The sequence below is a fragment of the Symsagittifera roscoffensis genome, chromosome 2 (genome assembly GCF_963678635.1).
Source record: "Symsagittifera roscoffensis chromosome 2, txSymRosc1.1, whole genome shotgun sequence".
Taxonomy (NCBI): Eukaryota; Metazoa; Xenacoelomorpha; order Acoela; family Convolutidae; genus Symsagittifera; species Symsagittifera roscoffensis.
In genome coordinates this window covers 35258350-35283044 of record NC_087063.1, presented here as the reverse complement: position 1 = coordinate 35283044, position 24695 = coordinate 35258350, and the positions used below count along the sequence as shown (strand labels likewise).

The 24695-nt window shown below is 34.2% G+C and overlaps 2 protein-coding genes across 2 annotated transcripts in view; both read left to right on the top strand.

Moving 5' to 3' along the window:
- LOC134838945 (MAU2 chromatid cohesion factor homolog) overlaps positions 1 to 16682 on the top strand; it is a 33354-nt gene extending 16672 nt beyond the window's left edge. The window contains exons 15-16 of the mRNA XM_063854307.1: positions 15797 to 16021; positions 16478 to 16682. Of these exons, the coding sequence (XP_063710377.1) occupies positions 15797 to 16021; positions 16478 to 16552 (300 nt within the window). The 3' untranslated portion in view covers positions 16553 to 16682. The remainder of the gene's footprint in view (positions 1 to 15796; positions 16022 to 16477) is intronic.
- Positions 16683 to 16930: 248 nt separating this feature from the next.
- Positions 16931 to 24695, top strand: part of LOC134839822 (uncharacterized) — a 33608-nt gene continuing 25843 nt past the window's right edge. The window contains exon 1 of the mRNA XM_063855444.1: positions 16931 to 17416. Within this exon, the coding sequence (XP_063711514.1) occupies positions 17024 to 17416 (393 nt within the window). The 5' untranslated portion in view covers positions 16931 to 17023. The remainder of the gene's footprint in view (positions 17417 to 24695) is intronic.

Genomic DNA, 24695 nt, shown 5'->3' with positions numbered 1-24695 from the left:
GTCAAAAGTTATGCAGCGAGCCATCGGAGAAATTGTTCCCCACACCCTTTCTATCTTTCCGTTCTCTTTCGGGGTATAAGGAGCCGATGCTTCCAGTCTCATTTCATGTTTCCTACAAACTCGCCTAAAATCTTGACCTATATACTCTCCTGCGCCATCTGAAACTAAAGTCTGAGGGACTCCTATGTCTGCTATGAACCTTTCCAACTTTTCTGTTGCCTCATCTCTCGTCTTCATGAAATAAATTTTTATATATCTAGACAAACGGCCCACAAAACCTATAGCATATCTATGACCATCCTCTGCTATCGGGTCGATAGGACCTTAAATATCTATGTGTACAATATCGAGTGTCCTGGTTGCCCTGGTGTAACAATCTTCCGGGGCTGGCTTCTTTTTTGCTTTATTCAACTCACAATCTTCTCAATTTTAAAATCACTTATCTTCATGCCTTCAACATGTTGCTTTAAATGACTCAAGTCTATGTAGTTATTATGACATATCCTTCAATGCCTTGTTTCAATGTGCTAACTACATAACACTCGTATTTTCCTACGATAGTGTCCCACAAAAAGAGACCATTTTCCTCTCTTAATGGGTAAACTGAACCATTTCCCTGACGAACAAACGAGCTCGCACCAAAAACAACTTCTTCTCCAGCTTTCTTTGTTTTTGATACACTCGGCAAATTTCTTGAATTTTAAAAGTATTCTTCAGCTCAATCTTAAACTCGCCTTTCTCATCTTTCACTTTGAATCTAACTTCACCTTTCCCTAAAATTTTGGTCTCGAAAAATTTGCATAGCTAACCGTTCCTTTGAAGATCTCATCTAAACTAACAAACATCTCTCTATCCTTGATCATATTACCGGTGGCTCCAGAGTCTACGTCTAAGTCCTTGCCCGGAGACACTCAGAAAACTAAATTGCGTTTTGTCTTCACTATCTCGTCTGCTGCCCAAGTTTTCTCTGCACTGTTTCGACAGTTGTCCTCTTTTATGACATTTAAAACAAACTCTGTTCTCGCTATTAAAATTCATTAAATCTCTTTCCAACTCATCTAAACTTTTCTCATCTCTACAAAAAACATTCGGTCTTAAACTTGTTTTTGCAATCGGTCTTAAGCTTGGCATAAAATTTCTATAATCAACTAACATCTAAAATCGTGTTTAATTTCGAGTGAAAAATTCGTAGCTCGAATTGCTCTTCAAAGTAGGAAAAAGCCTCTTCTTTTCCCGAAAAACTATCCTATCAGTTTTCTACTTTTCTTTCCTATACTAAGTTCTTATTTCCCACTTAAGTCTTACACAAAAATAAAGCTCCAATCAAAATTCAGAAAGCTAAGTATTGCTCTATGTTAAATTCAATGACCCCGTTTTCTCTTACATCAAAATCATATATTAAGCTCAGTTTTCATACAAGGGAATAATGTTGTATATATTTATTTAAGCAATATAGAAGTTCGTTTTTTATTCTGGGGTATCAGTTTCTTTTTCTTTTTATGGCAATGTTTTCTTTGGATTGATGTTTGTGTCTGATTCGAGCAACCGCGTATGAACGAGGTTATCTGTCCGCAAAACTTGAGCATGAATCAGCAACTTTTACAAATAAAACATAAAGATTATCAGTTTGTTTCAGTTTTCTTTCTTCGACAGCTCTGCTCACTCGGTACCCCTTCGTGTAATTTTTGACTGTCTTCTTTTCCTGTTGTGTTTCCCTGCTTTAATCGTCAGAGTTGTCTATCTCTAGAAGTTGTGTTGCTCTGCTTCTGTCGTCAGAGTTGTCTGTCTCAACTAGTTGTTGCCCTGCTTCTATCTTTGCACTTTCTATCTGATCAATCTTCTATCTCCAAGAAGCGCTGGCCTGCTTCTATTCTCGCAATTTTCTATCTGATCAGTTGTCTATTTCATGTGTTTTTTCAATTTCTCAACTCCACTTCAAATCTCAGTTTTTTTTCTTATTCGTTGGAGCAAACAGTCAATCTTGACTCCTGATTTCTCACTCGTCATTCGGCATCTGGGCCCATAACCTTTCAAGGTTAATGCAGCGACAAACGATTGATTAATAAGGAGTGAGTTAATAAGATTTGAGTGATAGTTCCAGTAGTAATTCAGATCAAATATATATTATATATTTAATCACTCCCCCCCCCAAAGTTGCTCGAACCAATTACTAAAGGTCATGTTTCATCAGCTAATTTCAACAATAATCGGTAACTGATCTTTGAGTTTGAACCGAATAAGAAAGATCAATTCCGGTTCAGTGACGAAAAATCGCCAATAAATTTGAGGAGATCGAATAAATGATCGTGAGACAGGTGCTCTTTAAGAGATCGACTAAATGACCATGTGAAACAAGTGCTTTTTTCAAGATTTTGCTAATTCGAGGCTAATTTTTGTTTACTTTTTCTTATTGAACTTTATAGAGCTGCTTTTTGTGTTCTTGCTAGATTTTGCGAATCGAAGTTTCGCCTCTGTGTATACCTTGAAATGCGGGCTCTCTATCTCGTCCTTTTATTGCATTTTCAGTGTATTGTTTTCGCAATGTATTCAATTTGCAATGGAATTTAATTTTCGCAGACTGCCCAGCAAATTAAAAAAATTACGTGTTGATCTCGATTCGGTCAATTTTATCGAAAAAAATGCCAATCATAAATTATTCTGGAAATTCAAAGAGGATTAAGGGCAGTTCTTGGTTTCTTTGAATTTCGAATGTTGCATTTTTTCGAAAAGAACAAGTCAGTATTTTTTGTTCCGACTTTCGAAGAAAACCGAATATTTTTGCTCGGTTTGGTTTTTTTATTCAGTCACTTTTTGCCGATCGAAAGAATAGTATTAAACAAAAATATTTTATACCCCAACGAAGACTTCGACTTTCTGAGTTCTCATTAAACTTACCGAATGAATAGATAGATGAATAGAAGATAAGAACCGGATTATAATATCTATGTTTGGCGGGTATATTTTGTCTCTTAACTCAGTTTGATTCATGAAGTACGTAGTGAGTTTTACTTCGAAAATCGCGTGATTTTTTTTACAGGAAATCTTTTTCATAGTCTATCTTATTACTTTATTGGTTTTCTTTCAGTTTATTTCTCTAATGAAAGGCAAATTGCGCTCTATAAACAAACGAAGTACAACTGTTTAGAAAAAACGTCAATGGTTATTCGTTTCGAAAGTAAATTTCATTTTTTAGAATTTCTACTGGAATACAAAAATAAAAAAATAATGCAGTTTTCCGTTTTCTCAATTTCGGCTATTTATTATCAAACGGGTCTCAGTTATAAATTCGAAGAGATCGAATAAATTATCGTATCCCATGTGAGACAATTGCTCTTTTTTTCAAGTTTGTACATAGAAAAAACGTAGTGAACACTCTTAAAAAGGTTGCGAGGGTTTTTTTTCAGAAAAAATTCTTTTAATTTTATCACGCTTAAATATGATTGTTTGCAGTTTGATATGATTGTTTGATGTTCAGTTCGTTTCTTTTTTGAAAAGTGAGGTAAACTTTACTATTGAACAGTAAAATTGTAAAAATTACGAAAAAAAATGATGAACTTCCTAAAAAAGGACTATCTATTACCTATTCATCTATTTACACTAGCGATTAGCTTAGTGTATTATTACGAATGTTCTTTTTCTAACCTAACTCGCAAATAAAAGTGTTCACTTATTTGGAAATTTGAATGTAGCATTGGAAATTGCATAGCTCTGTTCTCTGCTGTATTGGTGGCTAGTGTTTGGTACCTATTGAGAATTAAGATTCTGTGGCTGAATAGTTAGTGCGTGAGACTCAAGTTTGCGAGTTCGATACTCATTCGTAGCCGAGATTTGGCTTATTCGAGGCTAAGTTCTACTTTTTCTTATTGAACTACATAGAGCTGCTTTTTTGTGTTGTCGCTAGATTTTACGAATCGAAGTTTCGGCTGTGTATAAATTGAAATGCGGGCATCACTATCTCGTCATTTTAATGCCTTTTCAGTGTATTGTTTTCGCAGTATCTTTAATTTGCAGTAGAATTTGATTTTCGCAGATTACCCAGCGAATTTGAAATTTTAACTATTGATCTCAATGGGGTCAATTTTATCGAAAAAAATGCCAATCATAAATTATTCTGGAATTTCAAACAGCTCTAAGAGCAGTTTTTGCGTTCTTTGAATTTCGAGTGTTGCTATTTTTTCATAAAAACAAGTCAGTTTGTTTTGTTCCGACTTTCGAAAAAAGCGGAAGGTTTATGCTCGGTGTGGTTTTTTTTTCACTTTTAGTCACTTTTCGCCGATCGAAATAATAGGTTTAAACGAAAATATTTTATACCCCATTGAAGATATCGACTTTCTGAGTTCAAATTTAAAAACATATTTTTACCTCTGATTTTTTTGATGAAGTTCTGGGTGTTTGAAAATTGTTTTTTTTGTTCAATTGCGTTCATTAACTCTTTTCCTACTGTCTGTTGGCTATGTTTCAATTTTCCAGTATGAATTCGGTGTTCATTTCACCAAGTTTTAAATGAGCAACTCGATAGTGGTAAGCTTTATGGGTTCCCGGCGTTGCGAATTTGGCCTCTTATGAAAACCCAAATCCTATAAGTTTGCAAGATCGACCGTTTTTGTGATTTTTTTCCGAAATTTTTCAGAAAACTGAAATTTGAAAAATTTCAGTAAGTTTCAAATTCCCAACCTTTTAATTCGGTGCTGCCATGTTACTCTCAGAGGTTGCGAATCTCGCCTACAAGTATGAACTAAGATTTGAAAACTTTGATATCTTTAATTTTCAAGTCATCTAAGATTGGATAAATTTGAAAATTCTCAACTCTGTAACCGGGTGCCTTCAAGTATAACTGCTCAATTTCTTTTTCTTTTCGAGTTATGAAGTCTTTTTTATGATTTTTTCAGATTCTGAGAAAACATAGATTTGAAGAAAAAAAATGAAATTCCCAAGCCAGTAGTTAGGTGCTATCAGAAATTTCTAGGGGTTGCGAATGTTGACTCCGAATATGACTGCTCGAATCCTTTTAGTTTCCGAGCTGGGACGATTTTTTGTCTTTTTTAAAGTTGTTCAAAGAAATAATAAAAAAATTCTTTAAAAACTTCGAAGATAACATCTGTAGACTGAGGCCTTTTCAAGGTACTTCAGGGGGTTTAGGTTTTAAAACCATTATAATTTTAAACCATCATCTGCTTTGAACCCGATTTTTCAATAACGAGGCAATCTTCTGATGTGATGGTTCGTCCAATTGAAATTTTGACTGACAAAACGAAGCGATTGTCACTTATATAAGCCGTGATGATTTTTTTCTCGTTCTTTTTTCAGGAAAAAACTCGGTTTTTCCGGTTTGGTTTTTGATTTCTTTTTAAGTTCAGTTTGTTTTCTTTATTAAAAGGAAGACAAAATCCACTATCGATCAGCTAAGGAGCAAGGTCACGTAAAACATGATATAATTCCAATTTTGAAAGTTGAATTTACTTATCTGATTTCCTATCAAACTTTTACCTATTGATCCTGTTTTCTCAAATTGATTTAATGTTAATGAAAAGCGTGTCAAACATAAACTGTTCTGAAAATTCAAAAAGCTACAAGGCCATCTATTTGTTTCTTTGAAAGTCGAAAGATGACTTTTTTTTTGTAAAAAAAAGGCTATGTTTCCTTGCCTTTTGTCTCTTCTCCAATTGTCTGTTGGCTATGTCAGGCGTCAGGGGATAGGGGATTATAGTGTTACTTTGTTAAACCTAAAATCAGCCCTCGATAAATTAAATGCTCAATATGGCCGGGTACATATTGTGACTTGAGGCCTAATGAATAACGTTTTGAGTCAATTTTAGTCAATTCATATGTCATAAATGAAATAAATTAGCTCCGTTTATAGAAGTAATTCAATTGCCCCAGAATTCTTTCTCTTCTAGTAAATGCCTTCTCTCAATTGATTTTTGAGACAACCTTGTTTGGTTAGATAGTAGATCTATTTCGTAATTCTGTGGTATGCATCTTGCGTTTTGTTGATAATTAGAATCGAAAGAGTGATGCTTTGTGTAAGTTAAAATTTGTAAAAGATGCACAAAGTAAGTTTTCATCCATATTGGACGACCAACTGATAATTTCGTACATTGGTCGATGCCTCTTAGTCTTACTCTTAGGTACTTTCTTATCCGGGGAAGGGGTTATCAGATGGTTCATAAGTATCAGGTAGAGTTGATTCTCTACCTTTTTATGAGTTATCCGGAGGGATGTGGGGGAGGCGCTTGCGGTGTTTGTTTGTGTGGGGAGAATTTTCTGTCAAAACTTGTCCAAAAAGTCTCAAACACGTCACTTTTTGCTTTTTTTCTTCAAAATTTCGCTTGTTATCTGGCCGAAATGGGGCGTTTATAGTGTTAAGGGAGAGCACAGAAAATCTTTTGGTCAAACATTTGGTCGATGAACGTAGTTCAGACTCTGATATAGGGCGTGATGTTTTTTTTTCAGGAAAAGTCATAAATTTTGTGCAGGCTTAAATTTGATTATTCGCCGTTTGACTTCTGATTTCTTTTTAAATTCAGTTAATTTCCTTTGTTAAAAGGAATGCAAACTCGAATCTCAAACAAAAAAAGTTTAAAGGTCACGATCGACTTTTAGTTTCGAAAATAGAATTTGAATATCAGATTTCCCATCGAAATAAAAAATTTCCCAGCGATCCTGTTTTCTCAAATTGGTTTAAATTGTCAAATATAGTTTGTTATAGGTTTTCATAGAGCTTTATGACCATCTATTTTTTTCTTCGAAAATCGAAAGTTAAAAACAACAAGTCAGTTTTGTTTTTCAGCTGACTTGCTTTCATTGACTCTTTTCCAACTGTCTGTTGGCTATGTTTGAAAATACCCCAGCCCTATTATCTTCCCCCACTTTGCAAACTTCCATTATCCGCCCTCTGACGAAATTGATATCCCAAACTCTGCTGCAGTTTTTTTCTCGAATTAGAGCCGAGTCTTTTATCAAATCAATCTGGTTCAAAAAGAAACAAATAATGAGCTTTTATTTTGCTGGAACAATTTATCACAAGAAGCTAATTAGTTACAGCAAGCTTATGCCCTTGATAAGGTTTGTTAGAAATTTTTAAAAGGTTAAATGTCAATCAAGGATTGAATTTGATAATTTTACTTCTTTTCATTTTGTTTTTGTTTAATGGAACAATTTATTGTGTTTTTTTGCAACAAAATGCAACAATTTCATGCTCGTGGTGGGTTTTTTTATTCAGACCAATTTTCAGAACTTGTTACTCGCGGGGATCGATACCTTAATGTTCTTTTTCTCAGAAGGGTAACGCTCACCGCTATACTAACCTGACTGTACTTTAGCTGTGAAATGAGTTCAACTAAACTGCTGGTTTTATACTTTGATGCTGGAAAGTTGACGCGGAATATTTATCCTGCACCTCAAAATCGTTCCAAAATGAATTGAGGCAAGCTATTTGGTTTTATTTATTTCATACAGGAGTCAAGTTTTACCAGTTGAATTTTGGTTTTATCAGAGTAAAATTTATAAATTGTCAATTTTTTTTTAAATCAAAAACTAATCGTGACAAATTATTAAACAGTCGGAACATTCAGGGCTGCACTGATACGAGCAGTCTTCTTTTTGTTTTTTTTATGTCATTTGAGACCTTATCATTTTAAAGGAGTGCAAATAAAAAAAGATATTTTTACTTGTGAATAATTTTCATAAACAATTATTTGAATTTGGAACTACTATAATGACTATAGTTCAAATTGGTAATTAACGCGCGCTATATTTTGTTCAAATAAAGCCTCAGCGGCAACTTAAATCCTTTAAATTGAACTGAGGCAAGCAGTTTGGTTTTATTAGTACGTTACCACGCGCAAAGTATGTCAATTTGTGTTTTTGCATAGCTTGGGGATAAACTAAAACAAAGCTTAAAAATTATTTAAAATTTTTTTTCGAACTATTTTAAAGATTTTATGTAAACAAAAAGGTTTCGATCGGCAATAGAGGGCGTCGGAACATTCAGGGCTTTGACCTGATATACGAGTAGTTGGGCCTAATGCAATAAATGTTTGGCTTTTTTCAAATATGGAACAAGTGGGCTTTTTTTTAAATTTTAGTCAACCAACCCGGAGGCCTAACCCAAAGGTTCATTATTTAGATTGACAAGAGAGCATTCAACCAGCACCCATTAAACTATGACTTTCTTGCAAGAGCTCACCTTGCAAATTGCAGCGCACGTGCGATTTGATCCAGCAATCATATGATTGCTGGGCGCCATCACTACCGGAGCGCCACATTTTCATTTTAGGGCGTATCATATTGTTTTTTTTTCATGAGTTATAGCCTCTCTTAATCGAATGCATCTTTCAGCCGGGTGCGGCTCTTTGTAGGTAAAATACGGTAATTACTAATAATATCACATTTTGCTAAAGTTTCTGTATCAAATTTAAATCCCAATCTCCTTCAGAAAACATGCAAATCAAAAATGCTAATTCAACCTCTCACCCAATCCGCCTCTGATTAAGAAAAAAGTTATATTTCTATTCGTAACTAGCGAGTCAATTTGTAATTTTTTTGCGGGGGTTGGAAGAAAAAGTAGTTATTCGTGTGATGAAGAGGATAATCATAATTCAGAGGTCACACTCGTACTTCTTATTTTAGAGAGTCATATCATATATATGATAATGACGGATTCATGAATGTAGATTGTTCAGTCTTGTCTTTATTTTCTCTTCAGAGATTAGAGCAGATTTGCTTTCATGTAATTGAAGGAGGCGAAGTGGCTCTTGTTTTCAAATAATGGCTGAGTGCCTCTCATGCTAGTAAAAATGGGATAAGCTTAATGGATGGAACTGTTTTAATGAATTTGACTCTCAAGGCAAAAAAGCCAAGGCTAAGCAAGCGTATAGTCTTTTCATGATAGCTGTGGCAACCTGGTTTTGACGCTTACAGTGTTTTTCTGAAGTCCATTGATTCTGTGTAAGATATATTGTCTGTAGACTGCTGCGTAATCGTGATTTAAGAAGTGTGCGGCAGTCACGGAAATAAGAAAAAGGTTGTTGACCAGATTTATTTATGAGACGAACCTGTTTTTTCTCAGTATAATTTCGATCAGTGCTGATTTTTTTCATAATTTAAGACGGCTTCAACATCTATGAAATTTTTTCTCGTCTATGATATTTATGACAGTATTGGCTGCAGTATTTACAACTGATGGGGATGTTTGCTGCTGCTCTGCCTCGTTCTCTTTATCACTGTGCTTTTCGAAATCTATCTAATTGAATAAGTCACTAAAAGATAAAAAGAGAAGACTGATGATGTCAAATGGGAAAACAAAAAACTAGGGAAAAGGTAATTGAAAATCAGTAAATTTCAGCAAAATAGATTTGGAAAACGACGTAAAATTAAATGATGTTAATACAATAGCAAACCATATAAGGTATTTACGCTAGCGAGCAGCTAGTGCTTTAGTCCGAACCTTCTTTTTTTCTATCCCAACTCGCAAATAAAAGTGTTCATTTTTGTGCAAGTTTGCCATCATCACGATCTAGAATTTCATCGTAGCATCTGTTCTCTGCTTTATTTGTGGCAAATGTTTAATCTTCTATCTTCTCTGTACTAATAAGCTTCTGTAGCTGAGTGGTTGGTGTGTGACTCTTTATCTCAAGGTCGCAGGTGCGAATCTCAGACTGAGTCGAATTTTTGCTAATTCGAGGTTTGTTTATACTACTTTTTTTGTACTTTATAGCGCTGTTTTTGTCATGTTCTCGCTAGTGTTTGCGAAACGAAACTTCGCCCCCGTGTTGAAATTATGAATGCAAAACCAATTTCCATCATTTCTTAAAGAATCATTTATGTCATCTGTCTTCAATAAAGGTAAAACACAGGTTGAATCAAACTACAGGTCAATTTGTGCGATCAACACGTTATCAAAAATTTTCGTTTGGTTGCTTTTGAAACAAACTATGGAATATCTCAAACACAATTCGTTAAGAAACGTCTACCAGTTCGGAATTCAGAAAAACAATTCTACGACAGATGCAGTTATCATTTTCACCGAAATTATTTCTAAAAACATGGATCAATCCAGAAAACGAGCTTTTTTCTAGATCTTGTTTTCACAAACATAGCTTGTGTTAACCACCGTAACATCGCTTGTGTTATAGTATTGAAATCTTTTTTGCCAACCGAAGTCAAAATATTCTGGCGACGCAAATATTGTTGCGATAAAATGTGTTCATTTAGAAAGTGTTCATTTTGATCAATAAGCAGCTATTAAGTACATCCAATGCTAAGGATTTTAACACAGACTATTTTTGTTTTGACATTCGTAACGAACGTAACGGAATATTTGTGCTCGGGTTGGTTTTTTTCTTCAGACAAATTTTGACTTCTTAACTAGCCATTTTTGACGGAATTTTTTATGCCATTCAAAAGGTATTGTTGTCCTAAGCTCAAATTTGAAAAGATATTTCACCTGTGATCTTTTTTCGTAAAGTTACGGGGGGGTAAAGATTGCCATATTGGCCAACTTGGGACAATTAACGCTCGATCTATTTCGCGCTATTAACGCGTAAGTGGAGATTTAATCCGTCTTAGAAATAGTCCCAAAGTGTTTGAAGGAAGCTAATTTGGCAAAATTGATTTGTTACTAGGGATGAGATTTATCACTTTGTGCTTTATGGCGTGTGGGGGGATGATTTAAAAAAAAATCTCATATCAGCGTCAAACCCCCAGTACCAAGCAAATCATTCCCACTATAAAACTAAGTCACTAAAAATTCTGCAATTAAACTGCAACAGCATCTCTGTGAAAGCACCTGAAGTAGAAGCTTTGCAGTGCGAGTACCAGATCCACATTGCGTTTGTCCAAGGAAACAAATTGATATCAAAAACCGTATTCCCTCGTTAGGGCCTAACTACACAAAACTTAGAAAGGATAAAAAGAGGCCTAACTACCCAATTACATTATTTTTTTTCGGGTTATTACTGCTCCATAGACCATATAAGGCAGTCAGAACATTCAGGGCTTCGCCCTGGTACGAGCAGTTTTGTGTTACAAATAGCACTTAAGCTTCAAGGTATCATGGATCTGTAGCGCAGATGTAGGGAGGAGACCGCAACAAAATAAGAGGGTCCAACCTGGGCAGGGTCGGATTTTTTTAATGAACTTTTTCGCATGCTAGCTTGAATTTGACCGCTCTATAAATTTGTTCAAATTGACTGGTGCTGCTAATGCGTCGTTTTTGGGTTGCGTCCCTTAAGAAATTTTGTAGACTCAAAGTTGTAGTAATTTAGTTTTTTTTCCCAGTAGCATCATCGGTCATATTGTTGCTTGTGTGTGCCAAGTGCAACTTTGCCTCTGTGTAAAGCTTCGAGTTCTATTTCTCGTGAATTTTTTTGGAAAAACTGAAAGGTTTGGTTTTTCCAATAATGTATCAATTCTCTTGTCGGAGTCATTGAGAGACCGTAAATAGTGGTTGAAACTTCAAAATATTATTCTAAATGGAAAATAACTCAATCATTGCGTACCACGAGATACTGTTTTAGAAGCTACTGCTACTAATGCGTTTATTGTCCATTCTCCCATTGTGGTGGGGTTGGACATTCGACCAGTGCGTAAGCATTTGTATATCTGGATAGCTTGACAAGTTTCAGCATTAAAATGAGGGCCTTCTGATAGCTTTGAAGCTTTATGGTTGAAGACAATATGTTTTTCGATGCCATTCGATCAGAGCAGTTTGTGGGTTTGAGTACTGAAATATTTAAGTGTTGTTCAACATAGTCCATCCAAGGTTTTTAAGAACTTTAATCTGGTTTTTTCCTTAGACTGAAATTTAGTCAGTTAACCTAATTTCATAATTATTTTCTCTTCGCTGAATATGGCCAAACCATCGTAGTCGGGACCGCACTTGTAGCTATCTCAGTCATTTCAATTACTGATTCATTGGTAACTCTGTCCTTTAGTCTGGTTGCAGAGCAAAACATCAGAATTGACGGGAGACAAGCTGCATGAATATGATATTTTTTAATGATGTCAATATCTTTATTCAGCAGTAGAGGCGTAATTTGCCGCCATTTTTTTCAGAAAGCTGCTATTCTGAAGGATGATGCACGTATTTTTCATGCACCCATTTATCTTAAGAATTGCAACGTATTGAGTTGGCACATACTCACTTTCAACAAGCGCATGGATATTTTCCGGTTTTCCCAAGATTAATACCAAATGCTTTGTCTCATCCAAGTTTACTTTTGAACCGTCCTTTTAAAGCCTTGTTCCAAGTATTAAAAATCTCAATAAAATGGGATTCCTTTTCAGCTGATGTCTTAAAGTCAACTGCATATAACATATCCCACAATATTGTGGAACGACAGGTTCTCGTTGCCTCTTCCATTTCCTTTATAAATAACAATGGGCTAAGTGTCGATCATTGATGCACACTTACTCTAATTTCGAAGGGGTCACTGCATTTTTGGGGTCGATTAACTCTGTTTTCGACTCGGTGTATGACGTTGCATGAGCTGTTGAGGACAAGGTCCTGTACAGTGTTTTTTTAAGGCCGTCGTTACGGACCCAATGTCCTTCTTTACGTTACGTCCACCCTCCTTTTCCCTACTCGAGACTGGCAGTTCCATCTTTTCTATCTTAAATTAAGACAGAGAAGGCGGATTATCGCCTGGTGTTGGGACCCTAGATTTTTGTAAGTGATTTCAAAACAAAATGATAGAAATATGCATTTAGTGCAGTTTACTGGTGATACAAATAGCTTATGGAGGGGAAAATCAATACATGACTTAAGAACAACGATAATAGAGAAAAACATAAATACTTGATTGAAAACAAACCTTTCGTCAATTTTGAAAAAAATACAGCTTTTGTTTTTGATCAAGAAAATAGTTAAGAAAATAATGGTCAAAAAGAAGAAACAATTTTCGCATAAGAAAATGCTTGTTATCTTGGAACATTAGTAGGCGAAAATCCTCAATTTTCAGCAGAGTTAATTAAAGGCTTTGTCAAAATGGCTGTTCAATCTTTAATTTAAATCAATTTGCAACATGGTAACATAAGATAGAATAATTATGCTTTTCAAGTCATTAGTTTTGTCCTATTCATTATTCAGTTCAGTTTTTTTATAATATCTTTCCATAACTCAAATTAACAGACCAAATTTACTGGGGAATGAAAAGGTGGTTTAATCCCCAAAATGATATCAAGCTCAAAATCTACTTCTCAAGCTAAAAGCTTGACCAGCCAAACTGTTCATGACTAAATATAGTCATACTAGAATGTTCGATGCGGAGAAATATGTTAAGACAAACGAATTTGGTGGAGCGGATACCTATAACAGAGAACCTTTGAAAATAAACGAACGCGCAAAAATAATACAATAGTTTGTATTAAATTTGGGAAAGATATTGGTTGCAAACAATAGTTGTAAAAAAAATGGAACAACGTAATTATGAAGCTAAAAAAAGTTAAGTCCAAACTTTCTATTTCTTACTATATTGTATTTATTACTATATTGTTTTTTCTTACTATATTGTATTTATATATTGCATGCTGGTAAATTTGATTTCATTTTGTAGCAAGTTTTATGTTCGACTATGAGAGTTTTTTTTGTATTTCAAATATTTTTGAAAAATTCTTTTCAAGTGGTGCAGAATGTTCCGAGCCCAAGGGCACTAACCATTAAAACTTCGAAGCATTAATGAACGAAGTGAAGTTACTTCTTTACGTCTTGTTACGAGTCGATGAACGTAGTTCAGACTCTTATTCAGGTCGTGATGATTTTCGTTTTTTTTTAAAGGAAAAGTCCGAAGTTTAGTTCAGGCTCGAATTAATTTTATTGCGTTTCGAGTTTTTTTTCTAAGTTCAGTTTATTTTCTTCGTTCAAAGAAAGGCAAAATTTCAAACGTTTGAACCATAGCGCATTAGGACTGTCATTTAATACAGAAGATCGTATATATCAATGGTTAAGACGTGTTTCAAAAGTCGAACATAGTTCAGACTCTTATGTAGGTCGCGATGATTTTTTTTCACGAAAATTTTAAAATTTGTTCAGGTTCAAGTTTACAATTTCGCGGTTTTACTTTGATTTCTTTTTAAGTTCAGCTCATATCACATATCTTTTGTGAAAAAAAAAAGGAAAACTCCCCTATCGAACATTAAAAAAGTTAAGGTCACTTAAGGTCATTTATTTTTCAGATTTCCCAGCAAATTTTACCTATTGGTCGAATTTTCTCTAATTGGGTTAATCTTATCAAAAAGTTTCAATCATGATTTGTTCCAGACATTCAATGAGCTCTAGGGCCATCTATTATTTCAATTTCGAAAGTTGAAACTTTATCAGTTTACTTGCTTTCATTGGCCCTTTCCAACTATCTTTCGGCTATTTTTAAATCTTTTAGGGCTAGATTTTTTTGCGGCTTAAATTTTTTTAAATGAAGTTGAGTTCATTTCAACTTTTGAATTTCTTTTAATTTGAAAGCATTTCGTTTTAATTTGAAAGTTTAAGAAAAGAAATTGAATTTGTTATAGGGAAATTGGGTGTGGTTAAAATTATAAGTTAAAAATTCAGTAGTCTAGTGGTATTTGTTGATCCTACGGTATAGTAAAGAAAGGCGATGGAAATTGAAAGCTTAATAAGTATGATGAAAATAGCTCAACTTAAAAAAACAAAGAACAATGAGCTTAAGAACGCTTTTTTAAAACTCTTCTCTCCACCTTAGTGATAAATCAGTGTGAGTAGTAAAAAAGCCGCCCCTATATAATTTATATAATCTTTTTGTTTGAAATCAAATTCAAATAATATTGCTTTATTATGATACTCGATCTCCTGTTAGCATTCTTCGAGATATCTGAAACCGATTGAAGAACAACACATGCTAGGCGATAATTCGCTCTCACTACGTGTTTCATTTGACCGCGCAACCTCATAACGGTTTTTAGCTTGCTTACGCTATCGATTAGTTAGCCTGTTTAGACTTAACTAGTGCGCACTCAAATCAGCTTTTATATGAGATATATTCTGTTGTCGTTGCCGAATACTTAAAGGTTGGTACTCCTTATTAGTTAGTGTTCTTTTTGATTCGGCAGGTAATTGGTTTGAATCCCATTTTTAGAGAATCCCGTTTTTGTGTTCGTTCATTTTTAGAGCTCGTTTTTCTTGTTTGCTTGTGAAGACTAGCTTTGCCTCTGTATAAGAAGCATGAGCTATATCTGCCGAATTAATAGTCCATAAATTTCTGCTTAATTTTTTTCCTTTTTCATTTTATTCATAGCACTGACAGACCCCCTTTGATTATTTTCTGAAATCAAATTCACTAAAGCCTACTTAAAATGACTTTGATTTTCTAAACTGCAATAGAACATATCAGCGTGATCAAGTGAATGCGTATGAACAATTTTGAGACAACTTTCTGTTTACACAAGCGAAGGTTGTGATATGGTATGAACTATTTTTTTTCCAACCTAAGAATCTATGCATACTTGTAGATTCCAGTGATATGGGTACAGTGATGAGATTTTGACTACTTTATTGTACACTGTAGTAAACAAAGAAGTTTACTGGGTTTGCGATTGAAACCTCACAAAGATATTATTGTACGAAGCTGATTTTTGTTTTTTGAAAGTTTGAGGCTCGATTTGACATGTATGGCCGGACCTACTTTTATTTTTGTTTGATGGCTCCCTTGTAAGGAAATTTGGGATGGCTTTTCTCAGAAGAATCAGGCACCTTTCCGGCAGAAGAAGCTGTTGTATTTCACTTATTTGTATATCCACTAGCAGAACGTATTTTTTGTGCTTGAAGATGTTTTCGTTTTAGGATTGCTGTGAGACAGTCTGCCCTGCTTTGAAGATGGCAGAAAAGGTGCCGGATGCTCACGTGAAGCTCTGGGCAGCAGCTTTGCTGGGGGACGCTGTCAAGCTGCCAGGCTCAAGCAACATCACCCTCAAACAGAACCCAGAAGTGGTGCATGAGACTGTTAAGCAGCAGCTGCTGAGTGACTTCCTCACATCTTCAAAGTTACCACAGCATGAAATTATTCAGGTCCAATATTTATTCCATAAATACAGTTAATGCCAATTTGTTGGCAATATTCATTTCGCTAAACAAATCTGGACCGAGGAATTTAGCCGAAGACAGCAGATTTTGACGTCGGATATCAATTTTTCACTCACTTCAACAACTGGGTCAAAAAAAGTATGGCCGATTAATTTGCTCAACGTTCACCGATATTGCCTTAATTTTTATAGCATAGACTTAAAGTTCACCATTGGAAAAAGTTTAATTCGGGCTGTTCCCTTTTATTGTTCTCTGACTCTCTAAAATTTTCTTAATTTCTTTCATGAATAGTGATCTGTAAATGATGAATAATCTAAATATCATCTGTGACTAATAGTTTTGTTTCAGCGAGTCTATCGAAGGCTGTTATGCCTGTTTAAGCATAGCCCGTTTCTATTAATTTCAATTTTAAATTCCTCATTCCGTAAATAATTGTTTTAGTGGGTGCACGGTCCACTCCCTGAGAAACTGAAAGCACTGGCAAAATCCTCATCATTGCCCACAAATCCACAATGATGAGATACTATCTGTTCCCAAGCACTCTGAAATTACCGATACGCTGCTTGAAGATCTTCTCTTATTGCAGCAGCTATTTTCAAACTAATTGAGACATTACTTATTTATTGTTGCTCTAATGTTTGTTGTTTTTTCATAAAATGTTTTTAAGTATTTTGTATAACTTGTTTATTAGATTAACATGAATAGTTGAATTTTTTTAGTCTATTTTTACAAGCCATTTTAGCCTATCATTCAAAAGCCTCAAAATTGATACGCTTACTATGCAGCCGTAAGGAAGTTGTTCAAATACCAGATTCCGAAATATGCGATCTACAAAGCGAAGGAGTTTGAATGAATTATGTGAGCCCAGGTGCTGCTATGTATCCATTTCCGGTCTCATTTTCATCGCTCGTTCAAAGTCAGCTGACTCAATGAATAATTCACTCACGCTATTTCTACAGGCAATTCTAGCCAAGCTACTTTTCGAAAATGTCTAAAATTGCAACTTTGATACCGTTTTTGACGATTCTCTTAGAGCAACAAGTGTTATGTTCTTTTTTGACCGGAATTAAAGATTTGGTTCTTCGCAGTCAGTTTCAACACACAAATGATTTTCTCCTCCAAACTTCGGGATTCGGTAACGAGGTCAGATTGCTGAAAACGTGCGGATACGAACAAGAACAAGATGGAAATTGTGCGGTTGCGTCAGTTGAGGAGGCACGCTATGTGTGGACTTTGGAAGGGGTTATTGACCCCTTTATGTTTCTACAGATGGATTTTCAGCGACCTCATCTCATCAATAGGATCAAACAGCTGACACTAGACTCGGGAGATGGAATAACTGAAGTGTATCAACACTTATTTGAAGTGTCCTTCTCCAAGGTATGATCAAATAAGTCAAAAAAGCGATGCTCCTGCCGCAAAAACAAGGGCTGTGCAGGTACCACTGAATGTTCAAACCGCGGTTATTGCAAAAGTTATTCCAATAAGGTTAAACTAGCCTGAGTATGGTTTAAAAATTTGAAATAAAACTAATTGATGATGAGTGCTTTTTGGAAAAACTTTTCTAATTCTAAAGTTAGAAAAGTTTTCCAAAAAGCTGAAATATCCTCGGAATCAAAAATTCTTTCGCTAATCGCATCATGACAAAAGGCTTTAATACGATAAATCAATCAACCTCACCTGACGTTTATTTGTAGTTATTAATTTTTCGTCAACGTCAAATTTTTTCTAACTTGAAGAAGACGTTGGAGCAAAATTTAACGCAATTGTACATTCAAATTTTTGAATTCGTTTTTTGTCTTAACGCTTACTTAGATTGGAGCAACCAATGCAAAGTTAGATTAAAGTTTTCAGAAATTGAATTTAATTGATGGCAAAATTTTGCTTAATTCCGTAGCTGTTTTTTCAATTGAGTTCAAATTGCTATAAAACTATGTTGATAGAAAAGAGATTACGAGAAGGGATAGCTGATCCCCTCAAACTTTGTTTTTGTTATTTTTTGCGCGCGAGCTTGTTAGTTTTCTGGTAAATTAAGAGTTAATTTTAAATTTAACCGAATTCGCAAAAATTGGTGATAGTTATGGTGGCATTGTTGCTGCATCATAGTGGAAATTCAATAGCATGTGTCCTCTTTATCAGCGGATAGTGTTTCGATTTATAAGCGTATGTAGGAAAATTATGTAGATTTGTCGCTTAGATGCTCAAGGTTAACGTTTTGATTACCGTAGAGAGCAATCATTTTTGAAAACTTGACTATTTCATTAGTTTCTGTCTTTTCCTTAAACTTTTCAAAATTCATAAATTTTCGGATGCACTCTTAAAAAATTGATAAATTCTTTTCAAAGATCTCTCTTAATGCGTTGTCGCGAGTATTTGCGAAATTCTGCCTCACTTTCTGTGTCAATTTTATAACACAACGAACACCTGTGTTATAATTCGAGTGTACTTTAATTCGCAGAATTCTGCGGAGAGTTGTTGAATTCTGAGTTGATTTTTTTTGCGTCGAGCTCTTGGGACCGTGCCTTGAATTGTTGTTCAATTTTTTTAATGTATTTTTTACCTTTCAACTCTATCAATTCTAGAGAGATATAGATAACTCATTTGTACATTTGGCAGCATGAGGGTTCGGATAAAAAAAAAGATGGCAAATGGGGGTTTCAGTTTCATTTTTTTCAGCAAGAGACTTGTAAGCAATAAGTAGGATTTTTCTGCTGACATGCTCAAATCTGCTGACAATTTGATTTTTCTTGAAAAAGTAAAAAAAACCTCTTAGCTCATTTGCGGTAAAATTTAATTTTTACAAATAAATTCAATGAATAAAGATTGATTTTTTTTCGGATGCGTGGTTTTCGTCAAAATTTTTGTCGGCTGATTTTCCGTTTTTTTAATGCAGCTTTGATTTTCGGGTATGCTTCTGAAGCAATTTCGATATCTTGGATTTTTCTAATTTTGGATTGAAAAAGTTAACTATAATTGAAATTTGTTCTCTAAATTGTAAAGAAACTAACTCCATGAATTTTATCATGATTTTTCGTTTTTTTTTTGTTTGGTTGAACGGGTTCGGCTTAGTCAACTTATGTTGCGTAGTTTCAAGGTATAATTGTTAATTGCGTCGAAAAAATTTTGATTTTAACGAATGCCAAACGTAGTCTCATAGTACGGTATTCACGTTTTTTCCGACCTAAGTTGCAGATAAAGGTGCTCAATATTTATTGCCAACTTTTGCTCCGAAGCAGTAATTTTTTTTTGCATTTGGCTTAATGATGGCTATTTTTTGTGTGATCAAAACCATATAATATGAAAATAAATGGTTTTGATTGTCTCAATTTATTGCTTGAGACGCATATGAAACTTTTTCGTAAAAATATTGATTATTCTCGAGATTTATTTCATAGTTTGTTTATACTTCATCGGGCGTTCTACAACTTCGAAAGTTTCAGTTGTAGGAAGTGTTCGACCGGATTTTTGGAAGATTTTCATTTTCTAGGAAAATTCCATTACAAATCTGAGATAAAGAACCAAAAAAGCGTGTTCTATGGATCTCCCCTGCATAAGCTGCTGCGCCCTAATTTTGGTGAAAAAAGTGTTTCGGCCTTAGAAAAACTCCAAATCTTGAGATTTTGACCCTTTCTTAAGTGTTTTCCTTTTCTCAAAAATTAACTGCCGAATGCGATATTTTATGTTTCATAGATAAAAGGAGTAGAAATGTATACAATTTTTGAAGTTTTGATCTTTCTTTTGGAAATTTTTGGCATTTCGAAAATTTTTCGGTCGACGTAAGGTTTCCTGCCTTGCGGCTTCTCGGTCATTGTTTCTCAAGGTTTGTTAAGGCTGTTTATGAAAATCATCCAGGACAAAGCTATAATGTTTTTCCAAATTAAGTTTTTCCGAGTACTTTTCTCCGCTTGATTTTTCAAAAACTGTATTGCTTCTTTTCTATTCAACACCTTGTAATGCGAGATTTGAAATTGTAACGCAAAGGTTACGATTCGTTTTGTCTGTGTTTATAGTTTAACTCGTAGTTTTTTTACTTCAAACACATGTGAATAAAATTAAACCGTTTGGTTGAATATTCATATTTACACTAGCGATCAGCTTAGTGTATTATTACGGATCTTTTTTTTCTAACCTAACTTGCAAAAAAGTGTTCATTAAAAGTGTTCACTTATTGGAAATATCACTGTTGCATCGAAAATTGCAGAGTATCTATTCTCTGCTTTACTTGTGGCTTATGTTTGGCGTTTATTAAGTGTTCGTGGCTGAGTAGTTAGTGTATGAGACTCTTAATCTCTAGGGCGCAGGTTCGAATCTAAGACGTAGCAGATTTTTTACCTATTCGAGGCTTATTTCAATTTTTTTGGACTTAATAGAGCTGCTTTGTGTCGTGTTCTCACTAGTGTTCTAATAAACATAATTATCATGAAGGTTCAATCAATTTTGTACTGGATCGTAGAATTATTATACTCAGCACATACGTTAATAAATGAAGAGTTATTTCAGAAATAAAAATGTATCTCGAAACGAACCAATAGGTTATTCATCGGATTTTTTCGTACATCATAATTTTTTTTGTACAAAAAAAGCTTAAGAACATTGTGCTGTATTACGAACTTGGAACTAAATATGTTTATTGTGATTACACTTTGCTGCATAGCATAAACAGTTAAACGGCATGTGGTTTTCTTTTGATGTCATTTCTTTTCTGTACTAAAAATTGTGCAGAGTATTCCAGCAGTCCAGTTTGTTTTTACTTCAAAGTCGACTGCATTTTCATTATTTTTAAACTGCAGTAGCATTACGTGCTTGCACTGCTCTATCCCTGGAATGAAAGGAGGGGGAGCATTGATCGTATTGATGTAGGTAGCAAAATTTCAAAAACACAGAGTTAAACCAAAGTTTTACAAATTATTAACAGCAGCACCAAGATGATTATAGAAAAAAAGATCCAGCTAATTTTGAAATACCTGGAAATGAAAACGCAATCAAAAATTTCGTTAGTTTTTATACGTTCTGTAAGCATGCATTTGAGCATGAATTTGCTTTTTTTCTGCATGTCAAAACAAAAATGTTTTGATCAGATTTGAAATTTTTTGAAAGAAATGAGATTGCATTGAAAAAGTATTTCACAAAATGTTTTTTTTTCAGATTGTTTTTTTTTGGAGTTTTCCAACCTGATTACGCCAGAAAAAAAACATTTTTGCTTTTATCAGTCTTTTTTTTCTGCAGGGTGTCAAAAAACTTGAAAAAAGTAGAAAAAAGTTTCATCACCGCATGGAATTGAGTACTAAGATAATGGAGTAATAAGATTGAGAAAAGTTTGCTCCTATTTATTGGAAATACTAAGCGACCTTCAATAACATATAATCACGTGAGGCCTTAAGCAGTTTCCACATAATCAGCATACAATCAAAAAAAGTAAGGGACTTGACATTCAAAAATAATTGGAGTCATTGACAACCTTAGCCAGCTATTTACATGACTGTAATGGAAAATTCATATATGAACAGCTCTTCCCTTTAACTGCCACAATGGAGTAAAAATCTTCCGAATAATAAATAAAATCTTCGTAATAAAAAGAAACCATCATGATTTAATTAATATCAGTTTTTGTGCAATTGAAGTAGTTCGGAAATCGCAGGTTCAAATTCTTTTAACGTGGCTATTTTTTTAAAAGAAATCCATGATTTTGTGCGCTAGATGCTACAATACTTTGGGTGTACATCGGATTTTTTTTAACCTATGAATTTTTCGATAACTTTTGATCTGGGTGTAGTCAATTGATCGAGCTGTTTTAAAGAGTAAGCGGTTTTCTTATCTAGAGACAATCACTTCACAAAGTTTTTGCAGCCTGAACAATCGAGAGATTGTATCTGTCGGACGTTTTCTCCATTTTTGTCTGTTGGTTCAGCTTTTTGAAGATGAAAGTATCAAAAGAACTATCGATGATTTAGGTTCCTCAGCAAGCTTTATTTTTGTTTTCCGTCAGTTGATTTTACCATCCCGGGTCAAAACTGGTCCCCAATTCGATATTTTTTTTTGACATGAAGGGTGACGAAAAAGCCCAATTTTTAGCAAAATTAATTAAATTTTGCCAAATTGCTGTTCCTGATCTAATTTATTTTCTCCAATTTCTCAGAAAAAAGTTGAATGAGCTCATTGTTCCTAGAAGATACTGAATGATCTCAATTATCGACGAAAAGATCTGAAAGAGCCCAGTTTTTGGCAAATTGGGATTATTCGATTTTCTAGTTTTAGTTAAAATAGATGAAAACAAACAACAACACCGAGGATTGGTAAAACGGAGGTAGCACAGAGATCTGATGCACTTAATGAGTAGTTTCAATTCCATCGAGGAAGTTGATTTCGTTCAAATTGGGCTGAATGAATTTTGGCTACTGGTTTGCCATCAAAGAGGATAAATAAGCCATATGTTTTAAATAGTGGGCTCCTAAATGGGCATCTAAATCATAATTTTCATTGAAACTTATCTGCGGAAACATTCGGATAATTCGACCTATCATTTAACAAACCAGTTTTGCCTAAATTTTGCTTCAATCTGAGTAACTTTTTTGGATTACTTGCAAGCATCAGTAGCTATTCCATGGATTTTTTTCCAGATAGAAAAAATATTTTTTTTTAATAATGAGTTCGGGCTTGACGTTCGATTAATCTTTTAGTTTTTATTTTCAGAATCGGAAACAATATTTTGTTTGTAAATATGCTAACATTCTTGGTCAGCTCACTAATATCTGTTACTGTCGCTGCGTTGTTTGCAAATTATGTCAACAAATTTTCCTAAATGATATTGCTATTTAGTCTGCCGATGTAGATTTGTATTATTCGTTCGGTTTCTGAATTTTTGTTATGGTTAAAAATTCCCTCATTTCTATTTTCAAATTTTCTTGTTTGCTTTTTGATTTCAATTAAACAGATTACTCGTCATTCCTGGAAGATGCTGTGTTTTCATACTGTTTACCGAATCACGCCTATTTTTTTCTCATTTGACGATTAATCGGATTCGAATCTATCATCAAATGGCAAAACCCCTTATTCATCAAATGGCAAAACCCCACTTAGTGTTGGCAAAGCTTCCTATTTGAGATTTGGTGTCCTGTCTGATGATTTTTTGTACTCTGTTTCATTTCATCAATATGTAATAATTATTGGGCTCCTAAATAGGCTCTTAAATCAAAATCTTTATTGAAATTTATCTGCGAAACCAAGTCAGTCTTCCGATAGGTCAACTTATAAATTATCAAAATAGTTTTGCCTACATTCTGCTTCAATCTGAGTCATTTTTGTGAATATGTTAAAGTATCAGTAGCAGTTCTATGGAAATTTTGTCAAGATAGAGTGTTTTTTTTGACAATGTGTTCGGAGATGAAGTTCGAATAATCAAATTGTCATTTTGTTTAGAATCGGAAACATTATCTTAGCTTGTAAATAGGCTAACAATCTTGGTTACCTCGCCAAAATCTGTTCCTGAAGCTCCGTTGCTGGCATTTTCCGTTTTAAACAAGTTTTCCTCGGTTGCTATGCCTTTCAGTCTGTCGATGTACGTAATAATCTTTGTGGCTTCGGTTTCTGAACTTCTGATATGTTCATAAAATCTTTTTCTGTTTCAAATTTTTGCTTTTTTGTCATTGAAACAACATTTTTTTTTGTCGAAGATCTTCGATGTTTTTTCATACTGTCTGTCGAATTACATGTGCATTTTTTATTTGATATCTAATTGGTTGCAAGTGTGTTATCAAATGACAAACCCTTTTTTTCCTGCTTAGTATTGGCCAAACTTCCAATTTGAGATTTTTTGCCCACCCCGCTGGTTACTGTTTTATTTCAAAAAAAATCTTTTTTTATGAAACTTTCGTGGTTTCGACGATAGTTAGAGTTTCCAATTTGGAGCTTATGTGCGTCGAATGCTACCGAATTTTTGGAATTTCTTCAAGAATTTCATGCCTGTTCATTTTTTGTACCATCTGTTTCTTCATTAGTTTTTTTTTCCAATTTACTTTCTGTAGTATTTAAATTTACAAGGGAAGCCTTTATTGATTTCACCGATACCGACATCATGTGGACAACAATGCAAGGCTCGCTACCAAAGCTCCAATCAATCTGATTTTTTTTCATAGAGCGATGAGCGTTTTAACTCAGCTCTCTTGCAAAAAAAATTTTTTTTTTGCATGAACCGGATCAATAAAATCGTTCAAAGGAAATATATGTCTACTCCGAATCTTTAAATTGATTGGTCAATTCGTTAATAGAATTAAAAAATAAATTATCATTACATTTAGGTTTAATGGTTACCTGCAAAAGTTTTGACAGTTTTTTCCTCCTGCTGGAAACAGAACCAGTACAATTTGCGTTGTATTCTTTTCACAAAAAATAATTATTCATCCATTTTTCTGTAATTTTGATTTAAAAAATTATTCGTCAGTCAAATCAAAGTCTCTAGTCAATTTTGCGAAAGTATCTAGCCTTGTCTGAAATTTGTTGTGTTTTCTTTGTCTGTTAATTTTTGTTTTTGGCGATGAAAATATCAAAAGACTAACAAAGATTTGATTTTCTGTTAGCGTGTTTTTAATTTATTTTCTCTCAGCTAAGTTCAGAATCTCAGTCAAATTTGGTCCTTATCTTCATCTTTTTTTCCCATGAAGTG